The sequence below is a fragment of the Caenorhabditis elegans genome, chromosome I, assembly GCF_000002985.6.
Source record: "Caenorhabditis elegans chromosome I".
NCBI classification, from domain to species: Eukaryota; Metazoa; Nematoda; class Chromadorea; order Rhabditida; family Rhabditidae; genus Caenorhabditis; species Caenorhabditis elegans.
The window spans coordinates 7,460,808-7,478,606 of NC_003279.8; the positions used below are offsets into that span (position 1 = coordinate 7,460,808).

General features: G+C 34.3%; 2 protein-coding genes and 1 non-coding gene across 3 annotated transcripts; 1 reads left to right on the top strand and 2 right to left on the bottom strand.

Moving 5' to 3' along the window:
- Positions 1–48: 48 nt before the first annotated feature.
- Positions 49–5,622, bottom strand: ZK524.4 (SNF-related serine/threonine-protein kinase). Its single transcript, NM_059696.4, has 15 exons — positions 5,459–5,622; positions 5,297–5,413; positions 5,015–5,194; positions 4,791–4,956; positions 4,596–4,737; positions 4,445–4,547; positions 3,669–4,069; positions 2,718–3,131; positions 2,333–2,427; positions 2,114–2,206; positions 1,953–2,065; positions 1,821–1,903; positions 1,255–1,773; positions 931–1,122; positions 49–834 (listed from the first exon to the last, which is right to left on the bottom strand). Exons 1-15 carry the CDS (start codon positions 5,612–5,614, stop codon positions 558–560), a joined length of 3,051 nt encoding a protein of 1,016 aa, NP_492097.1. The 5' UTR covers positions 5,615–5,622; the 3' UTR covers positions 49–557.
- A 6,196-nt stretch (positions 5,623–11,818) lies between these two features.
- Positions 11,819–13,394, bottom strand: T28F4.1 (SERTA domain-containing protein). Its single transcript, NM_059697.8, has 3 exons — positions 13,253–13,394; positions 12,636–13,200; positions 11,819–12,405 (listed from the first exon to the last, which is right to left on the bottom strand). The coding sequence occupies exons 1-3, from the start codon at positions 13,384–13,386 to the stop codon at positions 12,247–12,249; spliced, it is 858 nt and encodes a 285-aa protein (NP_492098.1). The 5' UTR covers positions 13,387–13,394; the 3' UTR covers positions 11,819–12,246.
- An 844-nt stretch (positions 13,395–14,238) lies between these two features.
- T28F4.7 lies at positions 14,239–14,476 on the top strand. Its single transcript, NR_050261.1, has one exon. It is a non-coding gene; the product is annotated as an Unclassified non-coding RNA T28F4.7 (non-coding RNA).
- Positions 14,477–17,799: the final 3,323 nt, after the last annotated feature.

Below are 17,799 nucleotides of genomic sequence, written 5' to 3' on the forward strand. Positions count from 1 at the left end.
GATTAGCGATAACTGAAAAATTCTTACACAAGAGATGTCTGGGTTATTTGAAAAAAAGTTATTTATTTAAATGATAAAACTAATACGATGGATAAGCTCTGCTGCAAGTTTAAATTAAAAATTAAAATTTTGAGAAAAAACCTCGAACGACAGTGTGGGGGAAAAGAGCTCTTCTGAGAAAAATGGTCACCAGATTGAGAGAGAGAGAAAAAACAGAAAGAAAAACACTATAAGAACTATGCTGAAGTGGCTTTGAAAACATGGCAATTTAAAAAAGAAACGAAATATATGAGGGGACTAAAATACTGAAAAAAAGATTATATAACTTTTTAAAGTGGGAAACCGGAAAGAAACGACTAAAGAATGAAGAAAGACTGGAAATTCGGAGAAATAAACTATAAAGATCACTTAATAAATCGAATGTTCTGCGAAGAAGAAACTAGTTCGTAGACTGATTGGATAAGCACGTCTAAAAATAATCGGAATTTAAAAATGAAAAATTAATTTTCTAGAAATATTATTAATGAAATTGATTTTCATTCAATTTGCATTTTCCTTTAAAATACAAAATCGGCGCATTGTAGCCATCGGTCAACTTTCTCCATGGGCAAAGTATTCAGAAATGAGAATTTCGAATCGTTATACATATTTTGTTGTATAAACTGTGGAGATGTACACTGATGTTCTCCGTCTTTTTCTGTTGTAGAACATCCAGAATCATTTCCATGTTCACTCGTGGCTTTTTCGTCACTTTCTCTTAATAAATCTTGACTTGATGCAGTTCGACGAAGGCATCGAAGCCATGGGGTCTTCTCGTGTAAGTGAGTTCGATCTCTGAAATTCAAACAATTTTTTATCTTTTAAAGTATTCAATACACTTTTTAATAATAAATACAAAGAAGCAATATTTAATAGAAAAAATTAACTCACTCGTAATCTCTTGGTGGTGTACCGTACCATGAATCCATTTCTGTCCATTTTCGAATCATAGTTTGAGTACTTAAGGAAGTGTGTAGGATTCGGTCACGAATTGATGCACAATCCGGTGAAGTAAGCGTCTGATCAAGCAGAGTCATTTCAGGAATTGGTCGAAGTGGAAGTACCGAATCATTGAGTGTTGATCTGAATTTGATAACATTTTCAGAGTTTTATTTATATTTGAAATCTCAAAAAAATTAAATCGGCTCTCATTTTCGCAGCGATTATTCTAATTATTAAAAATGATCAATTTTGATGAAACTTTGAAGCCCTTACCTTTTCTCATTTGATTGTGGAGCTATTCCAGACTGATTATTAGATTGTTTACCAGTTACAGTAAGAGATGTCGTTCCACTTCCAGAATTTCCACGTTTTCCCGTTGTTCCACCGTTTGCCTCATCATCATCGTCTTTTTTATTTTTCTCATCAAATTTCGATGCACATTTCGAAGATAACATTGTCAATCTTCTACCATCATCATCATCCGATGCATCAGAGGAAGAGCAAGATGTACTTCTCTTTGATCGTACTATAAAACGTTGATGAGGATCGTAACGACGCAAAATATCAGGTGAAACAATAGCTTGACGTGGACGAATCGATCTAACAGCACTATAGGTATTCGGTGTGAACTGAACAAATGATGTCGAGCTCGAACTAGAAGGTGTTGGGGTTATTCCTTGAGGTTTTGAGACGAAAGGGGTTGTGAGTAGTGAAGCTGCAGAACTTTTTGTGGCGTGAACTGAGTGATGACGACTCGGCAGATGCACAAGCCCAGTTGAAGCTGATCTGTAACTATTTTAGGGTTAAAAAGTCTTCTTTTAACTATGGAAATGTCTAACCGATTGGCTCGACCCCCACGATCGTCCAAAGTTCTCAAATGGCGGCTTGACGTTGATTGTAAAACTTCGCTTCCATCTTCAGTCTAAAAAACTCAGCATTGAAGGAACGGGGGTTATGAAAACAAATATTACCTCTTCACAAATTCCAAGTAAATGTGGAGAACTCGAGAGTTTTCTCATTCCACTGTTGGTCACATTTGATGCGCTTACTTTCAGACGTGACATTGATGAAATTGTGGACATTGCTGGAAACAAAAAAGATTTCTTTAGCTTATTTATTATTTTTTTAGTACCTGGTGATGTTCTTCCACTACTCGAAGCAGGCGGTGATGGTGATCTACTACTGCGGACACTCTCTGGACTGGCAGCTCGTCCACGAACACCTCCTGGAAAAGATGAGATAATTGTCAGTGAATAGTAGTATTTGGTTATTTTGTTAATCAGAAAAAACGGGGAAAAATTATTAGTTTCTATATGCAACTCTAATTCGAATTTTTTGTATTATATTTTACCAAGTCGATTTAAATCAAGAAGTTCCTGCACAGCTTGCGGACTGACACGATCTCTTGTGATTCCAGAGAACATTGAGACGGAGGGTGATGAGTTTCTGAAAATGTGCATGTTAAATAAGATAGCGTAGTAGAAAAGGGGAACAGAATTGGGAAAGGGATACAAGGATTCACACAAGAAAGGAAATGGACATGAACATACTTTCAAATTTCCAAATTTGGGCATTATTATTTGGTTTTTGTGCGAAAAAAATTCCCCGCCTAGAATGAGATATTACAAAAAAACATATATCGTTCAATTTTTTTTGAAAAAAAATAATTTTCCGAAACGTTTTTTTTTGTTGAAAATTTAACAAAATCCAATTTCCTGGAAAAAAAAGCAAAAAACCTTCTGAGAAGTCTTTTGGCGGATGCCGAACGCAGCAACTGATGATGGGCATGCAAACAACTATCACTGGATTTTCGAATCGCATGCTCATCACTTCCAGCCAATGAATCGTCAACTATCTCATTGAGAACAATCTTTCGTAAATTCTTTCGAACAAGATCCGATTCACTTCCTTCTCGTTCATCAATCGGTGAAAGAACTTCATCAAATCGATTTATGATGGCTGATGTTGGAGTAGTCGGATTCGTCGTCGAAACAGCAGAATTTGGAATGTAGAATGTGGTTGGACGCATCGAATCACTATCCAAAGACTTCAAGCTCATCGCTTCTTCAGAATTTTGACGTGATAGTTGTGCACTACAACATCGACTTGCACTGCGTGGTGACGACACAAAATCGTGCAACGGGTAGAATCTAGAACATGAGCATAGTGGAAAAGGACAATACGATATAGTGGAGAATTGAAATTAAATATAGAATTATAGAAAGATAAAAACTAATTTCCAGATTTGTGGCCATTCTTGTTCATTTTACAGAAATCGTATTACCCAAACGCGTATAATTTTTTTGCGCCTTCAAATGCGAAAAAGGTGTGCGCCTTCAAAGAGTACTGTAATTTCAAACTTTCGTTTCTTCAGAATTTCCATAGATTATTCATAAATTTAACAAGTCCTGAGAGAAACTATAAATAATCGAGGAAGAATCCGCAGAAACGAAAGTTTGAAATTACAGTACTCTTTAAAGGCGCATAATTTTTTCTCATATAACAGAAAACTGTCGCGTCGAAACCAGAATTTTTCGGATAGTAATAAGATTTCTGTAATTATGAACAACTTAACATAGGGTATCATGCCACAAAACAAAAACGTGCAAAAATTTTGTTTTCACTTAAGAAAATGTTTAAACAGGCTTTTGGGTACCTATACAATTTTTTAATTAAAAATGAAGTACCTGCTGCTTTGCCGACTAGCGGATCTCAGATAAGAAGACAACTCTTCTTCGCTCTCTTCTTTTAAAATCGAGCAAGGTCGAGCTCTCCAGGAATTTGATCTAGATCTACATCTTGAATTTATATTGCTCCTTGTAGTTGCTCCAGAATTATCAGATATTGGATCAGGACGATCATCCCATTCGACATGTTTTGCAAGAAGCTCTCGTGCTTGTTCTTCCCGATACGAAGCGAGAACTCGTTCGGCAAGCAAATAATATGTCGCTGTGACTGAATTGTACTCATCGTTCTCTAAGAATCGAAGAATATCTTCTTCTGATGCTATTGCTCCAGCAACCATTTGTTCGATTATTGTTGCGTGGGCGGAGGTTGGAAGATGGTGTCGAACTATTAAAGGGATCGCCTGAAATAATATTTTAACAATTTTTGATATTAAAGCGAATTTTTGCGATTTCTGCGCCGGTCTCGACACAGCAATATTTTGAATGCGAAAAAGGTATGTGCCTTTAAGGAATACTGTAATTTTAAACTTTTGTTGCTGAGAAATTTTTTATCGATTTTCAAAGTTTTTATCACGATTTTTTGAAATTTATGTAGTTTTAATTTTTATATCTGAGTTATTTGATAAATACTTTTCGTCGGAAGAATATGGAAAATTGATGAAAATTCCGCAGCACTAAAAGTTTCATCTGGATGATGAATCAAATTTTATAATAATTTTCGAATTGTCCCAACAAATTTCTGAGAAAAATATTAAATTTATCCGAATAATACATACCGTTGATAAACCTCGATCGCCAGCTTGAACCCATGACGTTGATACTATTTTCTCGAGACTTGCTCTCTTCTGTGGCTCACGAACAAGCATTGATTGAATTAAACTGAAATTAATTGTATATTTTTGTTTTAAAAAAACTAGAAAATCTCACTTTCTACATTCATCGGATAAAACATCTGGAATCGAATATTTACAATCAAGAATTTTTGTCAAAGTCTCTGAATCATTTGCTTCTTGAAAAGGAAGTCGACCACATACAAGCATATACAAAATAACACCTAATGACCATACATCTGCAATAAAAAATGATTTGTTTTATGATGAAGTTCTCTGAACTTTAACTAACCAACAGCTGGTGCATCATAAGAGTCTCCTAAAAGAATTTCGGGGGCTGAATAGGCGAGAGATCCACAGGAAGTGTTGAGTTGCTCTCCTGGCTCGTAGCTATTTGAGAATCCAAAATCAGTTAGCTTTACCATCCCAAGCTTCTCGAAGAAAACCACATTTTCCGGCTGAAAGAAACTTTTTTAAAAAAATTTCAATGCGGAATGATGATCTAAAAAAACTAACCTTTAAATCGCGATGAACAACGTGAAGCTGATGACAGTAGTCGATGGCAGTCATGATTTGACAAAAATACTGCTGGGCTAACGACTCGCACACTCCTTTTTCGTGTTTGATGATAAAATCATGTAAATCATAATCGCCGAGTTCCAAAATCAGAAATATTTTTGTTTGGGTGTCCAGCACCTAAAAATGGAATTTTTGACATTTCAAACCCCCACGAGACTCGTATATCTTGATTTTTCTTTTTAAAATTTATTTGTTTGCCTTTAAAAAATTTAAAATCACCTCATATAACCGAACAATGTTTGCATGTTGTACTAGCTTCATACATCTTACTTCCTTCATAATTTGTGACGTTGATGCTTCGTCCATCTTTGTTTTATCAATGATTTTTACGGCGACCTGAAATTTAATGCATTTCATATTTATTTCAAGCTTTTTTCAAACCATTTCTCCAGTGAAAACATGTTTTGCCAGCTTAACCACTGCAAAATGCCCTTGGCCGATGGTTTTCTCTAAATCATAGAGTCCGGCAATCCGTGTATCCCTGATGTGCAACGATGATTTTCGGCGGAGGGCGCCTGTTTCAGGCGCATTTGACATACTGAACTAAATTATTTTAATTTGAATATATAATTTGTTTTTGAGACACCTGCGGAAGCTGATCTCACGAGAAAGATAAATAGGTTTAAATATGGCAAAAGTTGGGGTTAACAAGTAAAAAGGTTTTGAAAAAATAACAAAATCGTTGTGATGTGCTCAAAAGGAAGTGACAAGAAAGCAACTTGTTCCAAAAGCAACTGAAAGAAGTGAAAGAACGGATTTTCGATTCTCAAAAAAAAAGAATAACACAAAATTTCGCCTCTTTTTTCTATCTTCTTTTCTTTTCTTCTCTTTCCTCATTCCCATGTCTGCTCGAGTTTCGTATCACTGGAGCGCAGTTGCATATAACCTGCCGGAAAACGAATTTCTCTGTTTACAGGATTGAAAAATGTTAAAAAGTGAGAAAAACAAAAAAATGAAACTTGAATTTCTTGAAAGTAATTTGTATGTGAGAATCAATATTTAGAGCAAATCATGAAATTGAAATATTATATTAAATATTTTAAAGATAAATTCAGAAATTCGTATAACAAAAAGCTTGGGAAGTACTTTATAAATTTAATTAAATATTTAAAACTAAAAATCAGTAAAAATATATAATCTAAATGTCGTCAGTTCCAGTGTGTTACAGTAGTCGGGTGTACACCAACACGATGACGGGAAGTTGCGGACAAAATTAAAATTTCCTGGACGCGCCTAGAAGTTTAGCCCCGCCCATTTATCGAACTCAATTGAGAAAAATATCGTTTTGAAACATAAAAAAATGTGTTTTGAAACATAAAATACACAAGAAAATAATTTAAAATTTTTTTCAGCAAGGTTCCATCAATTTAGAATGTTTTTTAAATTATAAAAATTCGAACCTTGAACATCGGGCTTTTTTTGGAAAAAAAATGGTAATGTTCGATACTTCTTTTTGAAAATGTGCTAATGTTCAGTCTAGTTTTTTTTGTTGAAAAAACTCTAGTACGCAAGCACCCAGAGAAAATGAAAGAAAAAAGGTCCAGATGCCTGGTAAGCAGCAAAGAAGAGCATCTAAATATATGGACATTCTTGTGGGTGAAGTGGATGTCAAAAAGATTAGAGGGACCAAGGAAAAATTGGTCCTAAAGACTTTAATTAGAAAGAAAGAAAAATGTATTTTTGCAAATATCCTAATTTCTGGCACGCATGCAAAAGTCATCAACAAAAATTGATTAGCTCCAATCGAAACTGAGCTCAACAGAAACCGGAAACGTGTTTCCATCGAAAAAGCAACAAGAAAAAATGTCTGAATGTTTTTGGTCCAAAACTTTTTCGAGCTTTTTTTCTCTGACTCACGTGATTTTGGTTGTCGTCTTGTTGCACGCTCAGTCAAAATGGAATCAAAGCTTGCGTTTTTCTTTGGTTAACTTTTTCAGAAATTTCAGATATTCTCAAAAAAGTGTATTGGGAAACTAAAATTATTGAATTGCAAAAAATGTTAGCTTACTGCGATTAAAGGTGGAGCTGCAGTGACAGTTGGAAATGGTCAAAATACAAAGAGGATCTATTTTAAAATTTCAGGCCTAGAGGCTATAGTTTTCCATTTACATTTTCGTTTCTATCCCATGTCAGAAAATGAATTTTTCGCGTAAGACGTATACTGAAATTATAAGTAGGAAATGGTTACAAAGAATTATGAAAAGACAAATAAATTACGGGGTTTTGGAAAATCGAGAAACAAATGACGGAAACGAGTGGAAAATGAGTGAGAAGAAGCTCGTTTCTCTTTTTTCACTCTCTCTAAATTGGAAAATAACATCTGCATGTATGTCAGAATGCCTGAAAAAAAGAGAGAAAAGAACTGAGTGTGGGTGTTGAGAAGAAGGCCTTCTTCTGTGTTTTTCCATCAAAAATTGCTCCTTGCTTTTTTAATTCGACACTTTTTTTACGCCTTCCTCTATTTCGAATAGGTTCAGCAAAGACAACACACACAAATTAAAGAAATTGGAACAAAATTGGATGGATAGGTTTAAATGGATTGAATGAGAAAATTTAATGATATTTCCTGGAAGTGGAAATGTCTGAATATATTTGTTCTATTAAGCACTGTGAATTTCAATTATTTCTTTTTTTGCAGAATATTTAGGTAGAACTACATTTGGAAAGAAGTCGTCATTTCTTAGCATAGCAGGGAAATTTAATTTCAGGTTTTTCTTCTACGATAAAAATCTGTAAAAAAAAAGAGAAAAATTATTTTTGGAATTTTTTAAAATTCAAAAACTCTGAATTGTTTAAAGTTTAAGCTTTAATAAGTTTAATAAATAGTAAGCTTTAAGTTTCGGTAAATTTCTTCAAAAACTCCTTTTTTAACCTCAAAAATCAAAAAATACGAATGAAATCAAATTTTCATTTTTCAAAAAGTTCGTATTTTACCTAACAAATCTGATCGTATTAAAAAATTCACATTGTTAGTCAATTCGAATCATTATAAGGGCTCTTAAAGAAAACCCGACTAACGATACTTCACCCAATGTTTTTAAAACGGGGCACGATGTCCAAAACATACATAATATTGAGAAAAAGTAAAGTTAAGAATCGTTGACTTTAAAAATGTGCATATTACACGAGAGAAACAGCCGGCAGATTGAAAATGTGTTTTAATGTTGAAGAGACCCGAGATAAAAATGAAAAAAAAAAGCAAAAGCTGGAGGGGACTCAAAAATCTAAAAAGGATTTACGGGGAAGGGATAAGCAGCCAAAAGGTGATATGAAATTGTGTGGGAGAAAAGAAGCGATGAAGAGGATAAGGGAGGCTATTCATGAGAAAAAACGAATTCTTCATTTTTCCGCCACCATCACATGAGACAAAAGCGAGAAACATAACTACTGATAAGAAACTGTTTTTGGAACATTATTGTCCTTTTTTCTTTTCTTTTTATTTTTTTGTTTTGTTTTGTTTTGCTACATGTTTTCCCAATTTCTATAATTTTCTTTTTGAGCGGTTTCAAAGACATTGCAGCTTTCCTTCTATAACATATTTCTCAGTTAAATTACGGATTATTTGCACAAAACAGCTTTCAATTATCAAAGTTGATTGTTAATTTTTTGATGCAATATTTACCATCTAATCTGATCGGGAGGTTTTGCTATAAATTCAGGGGTGTGCGGCAAATTTGCCGAATTTGCCGTTTGCCGAGCACGGCAAATTTCAAAAAAGTAGATTCGCCGAATTTGCCGCACACGTCAAAAATTTTACAGTACAATTTTGATTGATTTTTTCGCCAAAAATTTAGTAAAATGACACAAAATTGAGTTAGTTTTATGCTTAAGCAGACATACTACACGGAACTAATTCAGAAACCAGATGTGTGTTAAGAATTCGGTAGTTTTGGTGTTCCAAAAAACATCAAAAATTATCAAAATTTTCCGAGTTTGTTAAGCACGGCAAATTTGCCGAATTTGCCGAATTTGCCGAGCTCGGCAAATTTGCCGAATTTGCCGTGCTAGGCAAATATTGAAAAAAGAGATTTGCCGAATTTGCCGAGCTCGCCAAATTTTGAGATTTGCCGCACACCCCTGCTATAAATTGTTTTTGTGGCCCACTAAAAAGTCTTAGTTTGGGATATTCTGACGCGGATACTGAAATTCGAAATTCTAGTTCTATGGCTGTTTATTTTTCTTTGTATTATTCAAAATCACCCCAAGCTAACCAAAATTATCATAAGCTACGTTTGCTCAGGAGTTTTTGACTCCGTTGTTGAAGTTCCCAAGTTAAGATCGGCCAATTTTGGATATTTTTAAGTTAAACTTGTTTATTGACAGTAACAAAAAATAGAAATGGAAATATAAATTATTATGAGCAAGTTTTTACATTAAGTTTTCGAATTTCTGGATTAGTAAATTCATAACACTGGATAAATCCGATGAATCTCGTAGTTATTTTGCCATAATCTCTGGCTGTGTTTTTTGTTTCTATTTATATTGTGGTAACTTTGAAATGCTGAAAGTTTTCCCAAAATTTACTAAAAATGGGTCGAAAAAGTGAATGTTCAAATTAAACATTCTTTCATAATAGTCAATTTTTTGTCAAATTGCATACTAAATTTTTGAAAAGTATATGCTTATTTTGATAATTCTAGCATTAGGCGCAAAATTTTCATATTCAAATATTAATTGTAAAATAAAACTCAAAATAAAATTGTATTCTGGTTGATTATAAAACTATGAAAAGCTAAAATTGAATAATTGAAACTTTTCGACAAAAAGTTACATGTTTTTTTTGAAAATTTTACTCAGTAGCGATTTTAAGAATTTTTCTCGCTGGTTCTACTTCAACTTCAACAAATTTCGAAATAAAACAAACGATATAAACAAAAATCGTCTCATTCTCGTAGATGAAACTCATTAATTTTTTTTTGATGCATTTATTTTTTGTTGCCTAAATTTTTTTTGATGACTAAATTGTGATGAGTTGCTTTTTGATAAAATATTTTATTTTTTTCTCCGGGTAATTTATTTATGTTTTTAAAGTGTATTTTTACTTTTTGAATTTCATATTAATGAGATTGCGGTACAGATTTGCTTCTTCTGTTTAGAACTAAAATTCATATTTAAATTGTAGTTTCTGATAAAATGAACAGTTGTGCGAGAGAGGATATACGAAACATTTTTCAGACAGTATTTGCACCATATCAATTTATTTTTGAAATATGTTTTCTAATTCCGTGTCCCCAAATATCCACAATCGTGCGATTTTATCACCCTTCAGCTCCTGCAAAACACGAGATAAATGACGTCGGAAATGGAGACAGCTGAAGCCTGAAATCATGGGGATTAGTGGGAGCTTAGATGATCATTTGTTGCTGAATTTCAGAAAATGTCAATATGAAACTGAATTATCGTTTGAAAAATTGTAAACTATAATATTTTGGAATCACGAAAAATACATTATACAGTTTTTCATATTGTTGCATGAAGGTTTTGAAAAGTTGCGTTTGCTGAGAAAATTGTTGCAAAAATGGACAAAAATGTGACAGGAAGTTGCGGACAAACTGTCGTTTTGAACTTTAAACTTTGGTAAGAAATATGACCAAATTTTACTCATTACTATTAGAACTTGAATAACCGTAAAAATAACTGATTAGAGCTAGTTCAATTATTTTTCTATTGCATACTGTGCACTATTAATCTCTTACTATTAGTTTTGATTGTCTGCAATTAAAAGATTAAAACGAATTGTCACCTTGAAAAAATGTTAATTTTGATGTTCACTACTGGATTTTAGGTAAGCACTTTTGAAATATTAACTGTTCGTAACGGTATCAATTGTAAAAGTTATGCTCCGTGAAGTTGCTCAAATTCAAAAACTGGTCTCTTTTTTCGACAAGAAATTAGTGTTTCAATTTTAAAATAGGGATAAACACAAAATAAAAGGCAACTTGTTTCAATTTCTAGTAGTTCTCACTACAAAAAACAGTTTTAGCAACTTGTTTTTAGAATTGCAGATAGACTAATTATACTGTCACACAAACTACTGAAAGCATTTCAAGTTCAAAATCACCACTATTTAGTTCAATTTTAAATGAGTGCTCAACACGTTTACTTGCACCTAAAAGGAAGAGAAAACAATGAGCCTGTAAATCAAAACTCGAGACTGTGGACCTTCATATATGGACCTTCATAATATGGAGACATACAATTGAAAAACAAAGCTTAATTTACAACGCCTGGAAACCTTTGCCTTATTGTAATTTTTTGAGGGGAAAAACTTTCAAACATTTTTCTGGAAACCTAAGTCTAAGAAAACAAAACACATTTCAACATTACAAAAAAGTGCGCATAAATTATTTTCAATATACGAATAACTCAATTTTATTCACGATATTTTGAAACAGATTTAGTTTTATCCCTTCAAAATGCTTTAGTTCCCTTTTTATAATTTCAGATGTTCTAATTCTAGACTTAAACTCAATAATTCCTTAACAAATACCCTTAGCCCAAAATAACGGTCCCTTGTATTCTAAACATGACGTCATCTTGAACAACCATCTGCACGTGTTCTTCTCCATATGAACAGCTGCATTCGTTGTGTCCATTTTCTCTCTCTCACTGTCCATCCATTTGACCGCCCGTCTGTCCAGTGAATCTCTTCGAAAGAGGTCATCATGGAAGGGATGCATTTGGGAGACGGCGGCAATTTAAAATTGTTTTCAACTTCACAAAAATGTCTTTTTCATTTGTAAATGAACAATTTTTTTATTAAAGTGAATGTCAAATAAATTAAAGTGGAAAACTGAATAGAAAAAAAAACGAATGAACTGTATTTACAAATAAATTTGCAAGAAAAAAACAAACTGGGACAAAATTGACTGGGGCTGAGAAAAAAGTAGGTATGGAAAACAAAGAGATAATAAGGAAAGAGAGAAGATTTCGTAGATATTCCCGTATTGTTAATTAAAGTATTTTGGAACGAGGAGCTGCTATTTCTTTTTCTTTTTTTTTGAGAGTTTTTGTAGGTAAATACCAGTTTTTGAAAAAATACAACAAGAAAGGATGATGGGGTCTGGCGGCTTTTGGGTGTAAGGGAAAAAAGAAAAGAGAGTATTTAACATGAATAGATATAGAAGAGGTAAGAAAACTGTAGCCTAAAAAAAATAATAAGTCTAGTCTTAGATTTTAATACGCTTTTGGAATGAACCAGTGAAGTCGTCAAAAAGCTCCGTACTGCGACGTTTGTTCTTGTTTGCGTGGCTTTCACCGGTTGCCACGTCCAAATCGGTCAGCTCGTGAGTATCTTCGTGGCTCAGTGGCTCGGGGATAATGTCCGTCTGAAATTCGGCTTTTGGGATATTTATGCTTCAAAGTTTTCACAATTCATTTGTGTGTGTGTGTGTTTATACAATTGAACTTATATTTTTCAATAACAGTGGATTGAATAAAAAATGTCTGTAGATATTTTACGCTAATTGGCTCTTTGGGAATATAGCAAACTAACTAATACTATATATATAGTTAAAACTAAAACAATAAGTCTTAACCCGATAGCTTTTAAACTTACAAAGATTGGCTCCGGTCCAACATTTGACAGAAAGTAGTCATCTCCTGGGAAAAACGAGGACTGTACACTTGTCGTTGGAGATGAGAAGTGATCGAAAGACGATGACTCAACAGCTGGAAGCATTCCAGACATACTGGCTAATGGATCAGACGGCAATGGCATATCTCCTTCGGTTGCGGATTCAGACATCGAGCTGCCGTACATATCAAATGGTTGATAACCAACAGAGCTTGGTGCAGAGTAGGAAGAAGGCATATCGTAACTACCGTAAGATGTCATTCCAGCTGATGCCATGGACATACTTGAACTCATTCCACCGAATCCACCCATGTCTGTTCCAGTGTATGGTTGATGAAGCCACAGATCATTTTGATGCATGGAAGCATGTTCATAGTGGGTAAGATCTTCCAGTCTGAACTCATCGACTTCTTCATCATAAAATGAAACATCTGACATATCGTACTCTTCGTATTCTTCATCAGATGAGGCCATGTCCTGTTCCCTACTTGATGAGGTTTTCTTTGGCATTTTGAAAAGATCCGATACAAAGTTCTTTATCAGAACTCTAAAAAATGGAATAAGTTAAAGTTAGTTTTTTGTTGAAATCACACACAAACCTTTTTCTCATTGCTCTACCTCCACATCCGGCTCTCTTCTTTTCAGATTTATCACTGCATTTGTGAAGAGCCACGTTGCAGAGGTGCCCGAAAATTTCCTCTGTTAAATCATTCAGCTTGTACGTCATATTCATGGTGGGTTCTGAAAAAATATTAGTTCAAGTATAGTTTAGATATAAAGTTAAAATTGAAGAGGAAAAGCAAATTGGAAGGAGCAATTCAGAAGTCTGAGTTTGTTAAGATAATTGCAAAATATTGGTATGCACCTAAATTTTTTTGGGACGCGTTTCATTATTTCGGGATTTTATTCTACTCATACTATTCTGAGTCTTTATCGTTATACCCCAAGGATGTAAGTAATTTCCAATGGAAAAATTGAACGCTGTAGTTTAGGTTTCACAGAGTTGCGTGTATACCCTTACTATTTTCGAGAATGGTCTCAACTTTTCCACTACTAATCTTTTTTACAGGCCGCTCCTAAGATTCTGTGGAAAAAGTAGGGGTCCTGTATATTAATGTTTAGGCCTAATAGCTCTTGTTCTTGAAAGTAGTATTTGGTCCTTACTGCAGAAAATTTTCTACCAACCCATACCATGTACACATTTTTATTCCTAGGAGGTCTGATCTTCCCACGCCGAAATGTCTATCTTTTTTAAAGGCTTGCGTTCGTTTTTTTTTTTCTGTTCTGCATTCTATCAGTGCAACAACCAATAAACACAACGAGTATCTCAATTTCGGCCGTGTGTTCTGGGGTGGTCACTCATTTTGTGTCTGACTCGTCCAAAAAAATAACAAGAGGGTGGTGGTGGCTGGGCTGCAGATAAATGAATGCACTTTGCTCCTTCAGTGTCTCTCGAACACACACTCTACTCACACACACACACTTGGACACAACAATGAAATGAGAATGTGATGATGTGTTTTTGTGCGGCGCCCCGCTCTGGTGGGGCTGCTAGACGCCTCTAACACTGCGGGTATGGGGAGGAAGGCGAAGAAGAAGAATGTAAACGAAGGACGCCGAATCGGGCAACCGAGGCAAGGCCCAACTGCGCCCCACCGATGAGATGGGGGAGAAGGGAAAAGAGAAGAGAAGACTGCGGCGGAGAGAGAAGGGGGGCTGTCCTCCCCCCTTTCTCCCCGACGCTGCTGTGTGTGTATACGCGAGGCTGTGTGCTATAGCAAGCGCGCGCACAAGGCCACCCGGCCTCCCCCTTCTCTTCTCTCTTTTGCGATCGATGAGAAGTGTATGTTTTCTCTGTGTCTCTATCCCGTCATGTGATCACTTGTATAATGACGCGATGTCTCTCCTCGTTTCCAACGATCTCTCTACCCGACACATACACATCGGCGGCTGCGGGCAACCCGACCAACCACCCTTCTCTCTCCCCCTTCCCTTCCCTTCAATTTGATTCAACGATGGAAGGAAAAGAAAGGAAAGAAGTGGGGAAGAAGATGATGAAGAAGACGATGTAGTTGGAGTGTCGGAAAGATCGGAAGGATCAGAACTGAACATTTTCATGAGCATGTTTACCACAAACAAGTCAGAACTTTTGATCTCTTCCAGATTGATGGGAGTATTTCATATGTAAACAAACGAATTGATGATTAGTACTATTTCATGAGAAGAGCATCGCAAGAGTGTGAAGTTTATCTTTGAGAGTACATGATGATGCAACATAACGTTACCGGTGTTTATCATCTCGGGGAAACCCTCTTTATTTATAGAATCAGACACCTGGACACCCAGAAAGAAAAAGTATAGATCAAAAATTTAAGGAAGATAAGACTGATATTTTGAAGATGGAACACTTTTGTGTAGATGGTAGATTCCGAGTCACTTTTTATATCGGCAAGAATCCTTGAACAGTAAAAGCTAGCTTGTCTCAATTTTTTTCGTTCCATTTGCAATATTGAGATATCCTGATTATTCAAAGCCATACTGTAGCTAGAATCAAGCCAAATTGAAATTATCAGGTCTGACATGAAATCCATAACTCTTCGTTCAGGAAATGCTTCCCAAAACTCGAATCTCCTTTCACCTCATTTACTGATAAAATAAATCTGAAATTATCTTTTGACAGTGAACCTCTTCTAGAACATCTTGTTAGGATTGCACAAGTATCTTTCACAGATGTTGTCTTTTAGAACGAATTTTAGCTGCTTTTTCACATTTCTACTATCGTCTTAAATGTTATAAGCTGATCCATTTTTTCTGAAAACGGAATTCCATAGCGAAACTGATGTCCAAAAACTGATATAGTAGCATTTTACTCTCATTCTCCTTCCTTATTTAGATGATGAGTTACATAAATTTATTTCAAGTAATCTCATCATAAAATAAATCTCCACCTTCAAATTTCATGACAACAGTCCCAACTAGAACAAAATAGTTTTAAGTTCAAAAGACGCTTCTGATAAAAACTGAAATAGAGTCTACGGATGGGAAACATCAACTTCTGAACTTTTTCTTTAAGAAAAAACTATATAACTCTCATTATTCCGTAACAGCTATTATTGTCTCTCTTTTCCGAAAGTAGCTAACCAAAATATTCTTGATAATATCTCAGTGACATGCTCCATTTTAAAAAATAAACTGCAGGTGCTTCTGTGTTTCTAAATAATAAACAAAATGACTTATAGAACACTATTTCGCAATACTCAATATATTTGTTTTAGAGCAATTTCCAAAACTTGTGAGGGTATCTAGACTGGGTACAATTACTAAAACTGTTCAATTTAAACTTTTCCAATAACACTATAATTTTTATTTATTCACGAGTACTTAGACTTTACTTACCTTGTGTATCGTAAGTTTCAACTTTAATTCCAATTTATTTAATGTTTTTAATGTTAGCTCCATTTTCCGATTTGATTCCATTGCTTTTACCTGAAAGTTAGCAGTATAAAAAGTACTGTAACTTGACGGAAAGGCGTTGTTGGACGCGGATGAGTCATACGGTAGATAAGAAATAAGAGAGAGAGAGAGAGAAAGATGGTGAAGATGAAAAAGAAGAATATAGAAACGGAGCATGATACAACGTCATGAAGCTTTTAACTCTTATCAGAAGACAAAAAGCGGGGGAAGAGAAAGAGAATAAATAATAATTTATTTGAAGTTGCCGAGTTTCCGTCTAAAGCGAGAAATCGTAGAAAGAATATCGATGAAATGAGAAAAAGAAGTCGTACATTTTATGAAATTGGATATGCTTACAAACACAAATAGAATACTCACAACCCCTATTTTTTTAAAGTTTTGATACTTCGACACAAACTTTGTGATAAAAATAGAAATTAAAGGAATTATCGTTTAAGCCTGGACAGTGTGTAAATACCATATACCCCATAGCTCAACTTTGACAACGCATGTCTCGGTCACATTTTGTTCAAAACACTAAAAAAATAAAACATTTATTAAATATTTTGATTTTTAAATTGTTTTCAAAAGCAAACAGGATATATGAGAAAATACGGTATATGTATTAATTTTAATGTGAATCCACTATTTCAACTTCACTGCAGTTTCAAAATTTTAGCGTTGCATAGATTTCCTACGACTTGTAGTTTCTGAGTGGTGAGTAAAAAACTGAAAATCCCCAAAAATTCAAAATTTTTCACCAAATCAATAACATTTTCAATGAGAAAAAAAGAAAAAAAGAAGGTGAAAAACATGCAATATCAGAATAAGATTGAACGACACAAAACCTTTTTTGTCCAATTTCTGATGTCTATGGGACACAAATGTATGTTTGATGTCTATGTGAATAGTGTGAAAAGTTGGAAAAAGAAATGTCTGATTCAAATCTAGAGAAGATTAAAAATACATGTGTCAATATGAAGCTTGATGATGCTGATTGAAAATGCGAATGTGTTAAAGCTTCAAGAGTTCTTTGATAATGTTTAAAAAAAACAGGAAAATCCCATTCTTAACGTTTGAAAAATTGTTTTATTGGTTATTTAATTTGTTTGCATCTTCTGAAATTTTGGAACTTGTATCTGATTCCACGAAACAATTTTAAAGATATGTTGAAAATTTAAAAAAAAACAAAAATAAGCACGGGTTAGATGTGGACTCTCTCAATGCTCAAGATTTGCCAAATTCAGATGCAAGTTATTTTTATAGTTATAGAAACACTCAGAATGCGTCAAAAAATAAATATCTGTATATCTATATTAAAAACTCGGAAGCGTATTACATTTTTCAAACTATTCAGTGACACATCGGCAAACTTTTGAAAAATTTGATTTCTTGAGAAATTTCAAACATCTTGCATTTAAAGCTCTGTTTGAATTAATAACAGTTAAAAGATAATTAAAATTTAATACTCGTATCAAAAAAAGTTATTTGGTCAACTTCCAAAATTGTGACCTCAGTACTGTCGTTTCTCCAAATTTAAAATTTCAAACCAAAATAATCTCGAAAAAAAAGTGAGACCAAATTCCGAGAAACTTTTATGAAAAGCAATGAAAAGAGCAACCACGTCAAACTGCCACAACTGACTATTCGTTTCTGTGGACGCATTGAGTGGGAGAGGCGATCGCAAATTTTT

Bases quoted from the DNA above. Each gene is read 5' to 3' on its own strand.
- ZK524.4 (NM_059696.4), bottom strand. From the start codon at position 5,614: ATGTCAAATGCGCCTGAAACAGGCGCCCTCCGCCGAAAATCATCGTTG. The intron at 3,132-3,668 runs GTACTTCATTTT...CTCATGTTCTAG, and splicing joins GCTAGTCGGCAAAGCAGCAG to ATTCTACCCGTTGCACGATT. The intron at 1,123-1,254 runs GTAAGGGCTTCA...TATCAAATTCAG, and splicing joins CCACAATCAAATGAGAAAAG to ATCAACACTCAATGATTCGG.
- T28F4.1 (NM_059697.8), bottom strand. From the start codon at position 13,386: ATGAATATGACGTACAAGCTGAATGATTTAACAGAGGAAATTTTCGGG. The intron at 13,201-13,252 runs GTTTGTGTGTGA...TCCATTTTTTAG, and splicing joins GGTAGAGCAATGAGAAAAAG to AGTTCTGATAAAGAACTTTG. The intron at 12,406-12,635 runs GTAAGTTTAAAA...GCCGAATTTCAG, and splicing joins TTGGACCGGAGCCAATCTTT to ACGGACATTATCCCCGAGCC.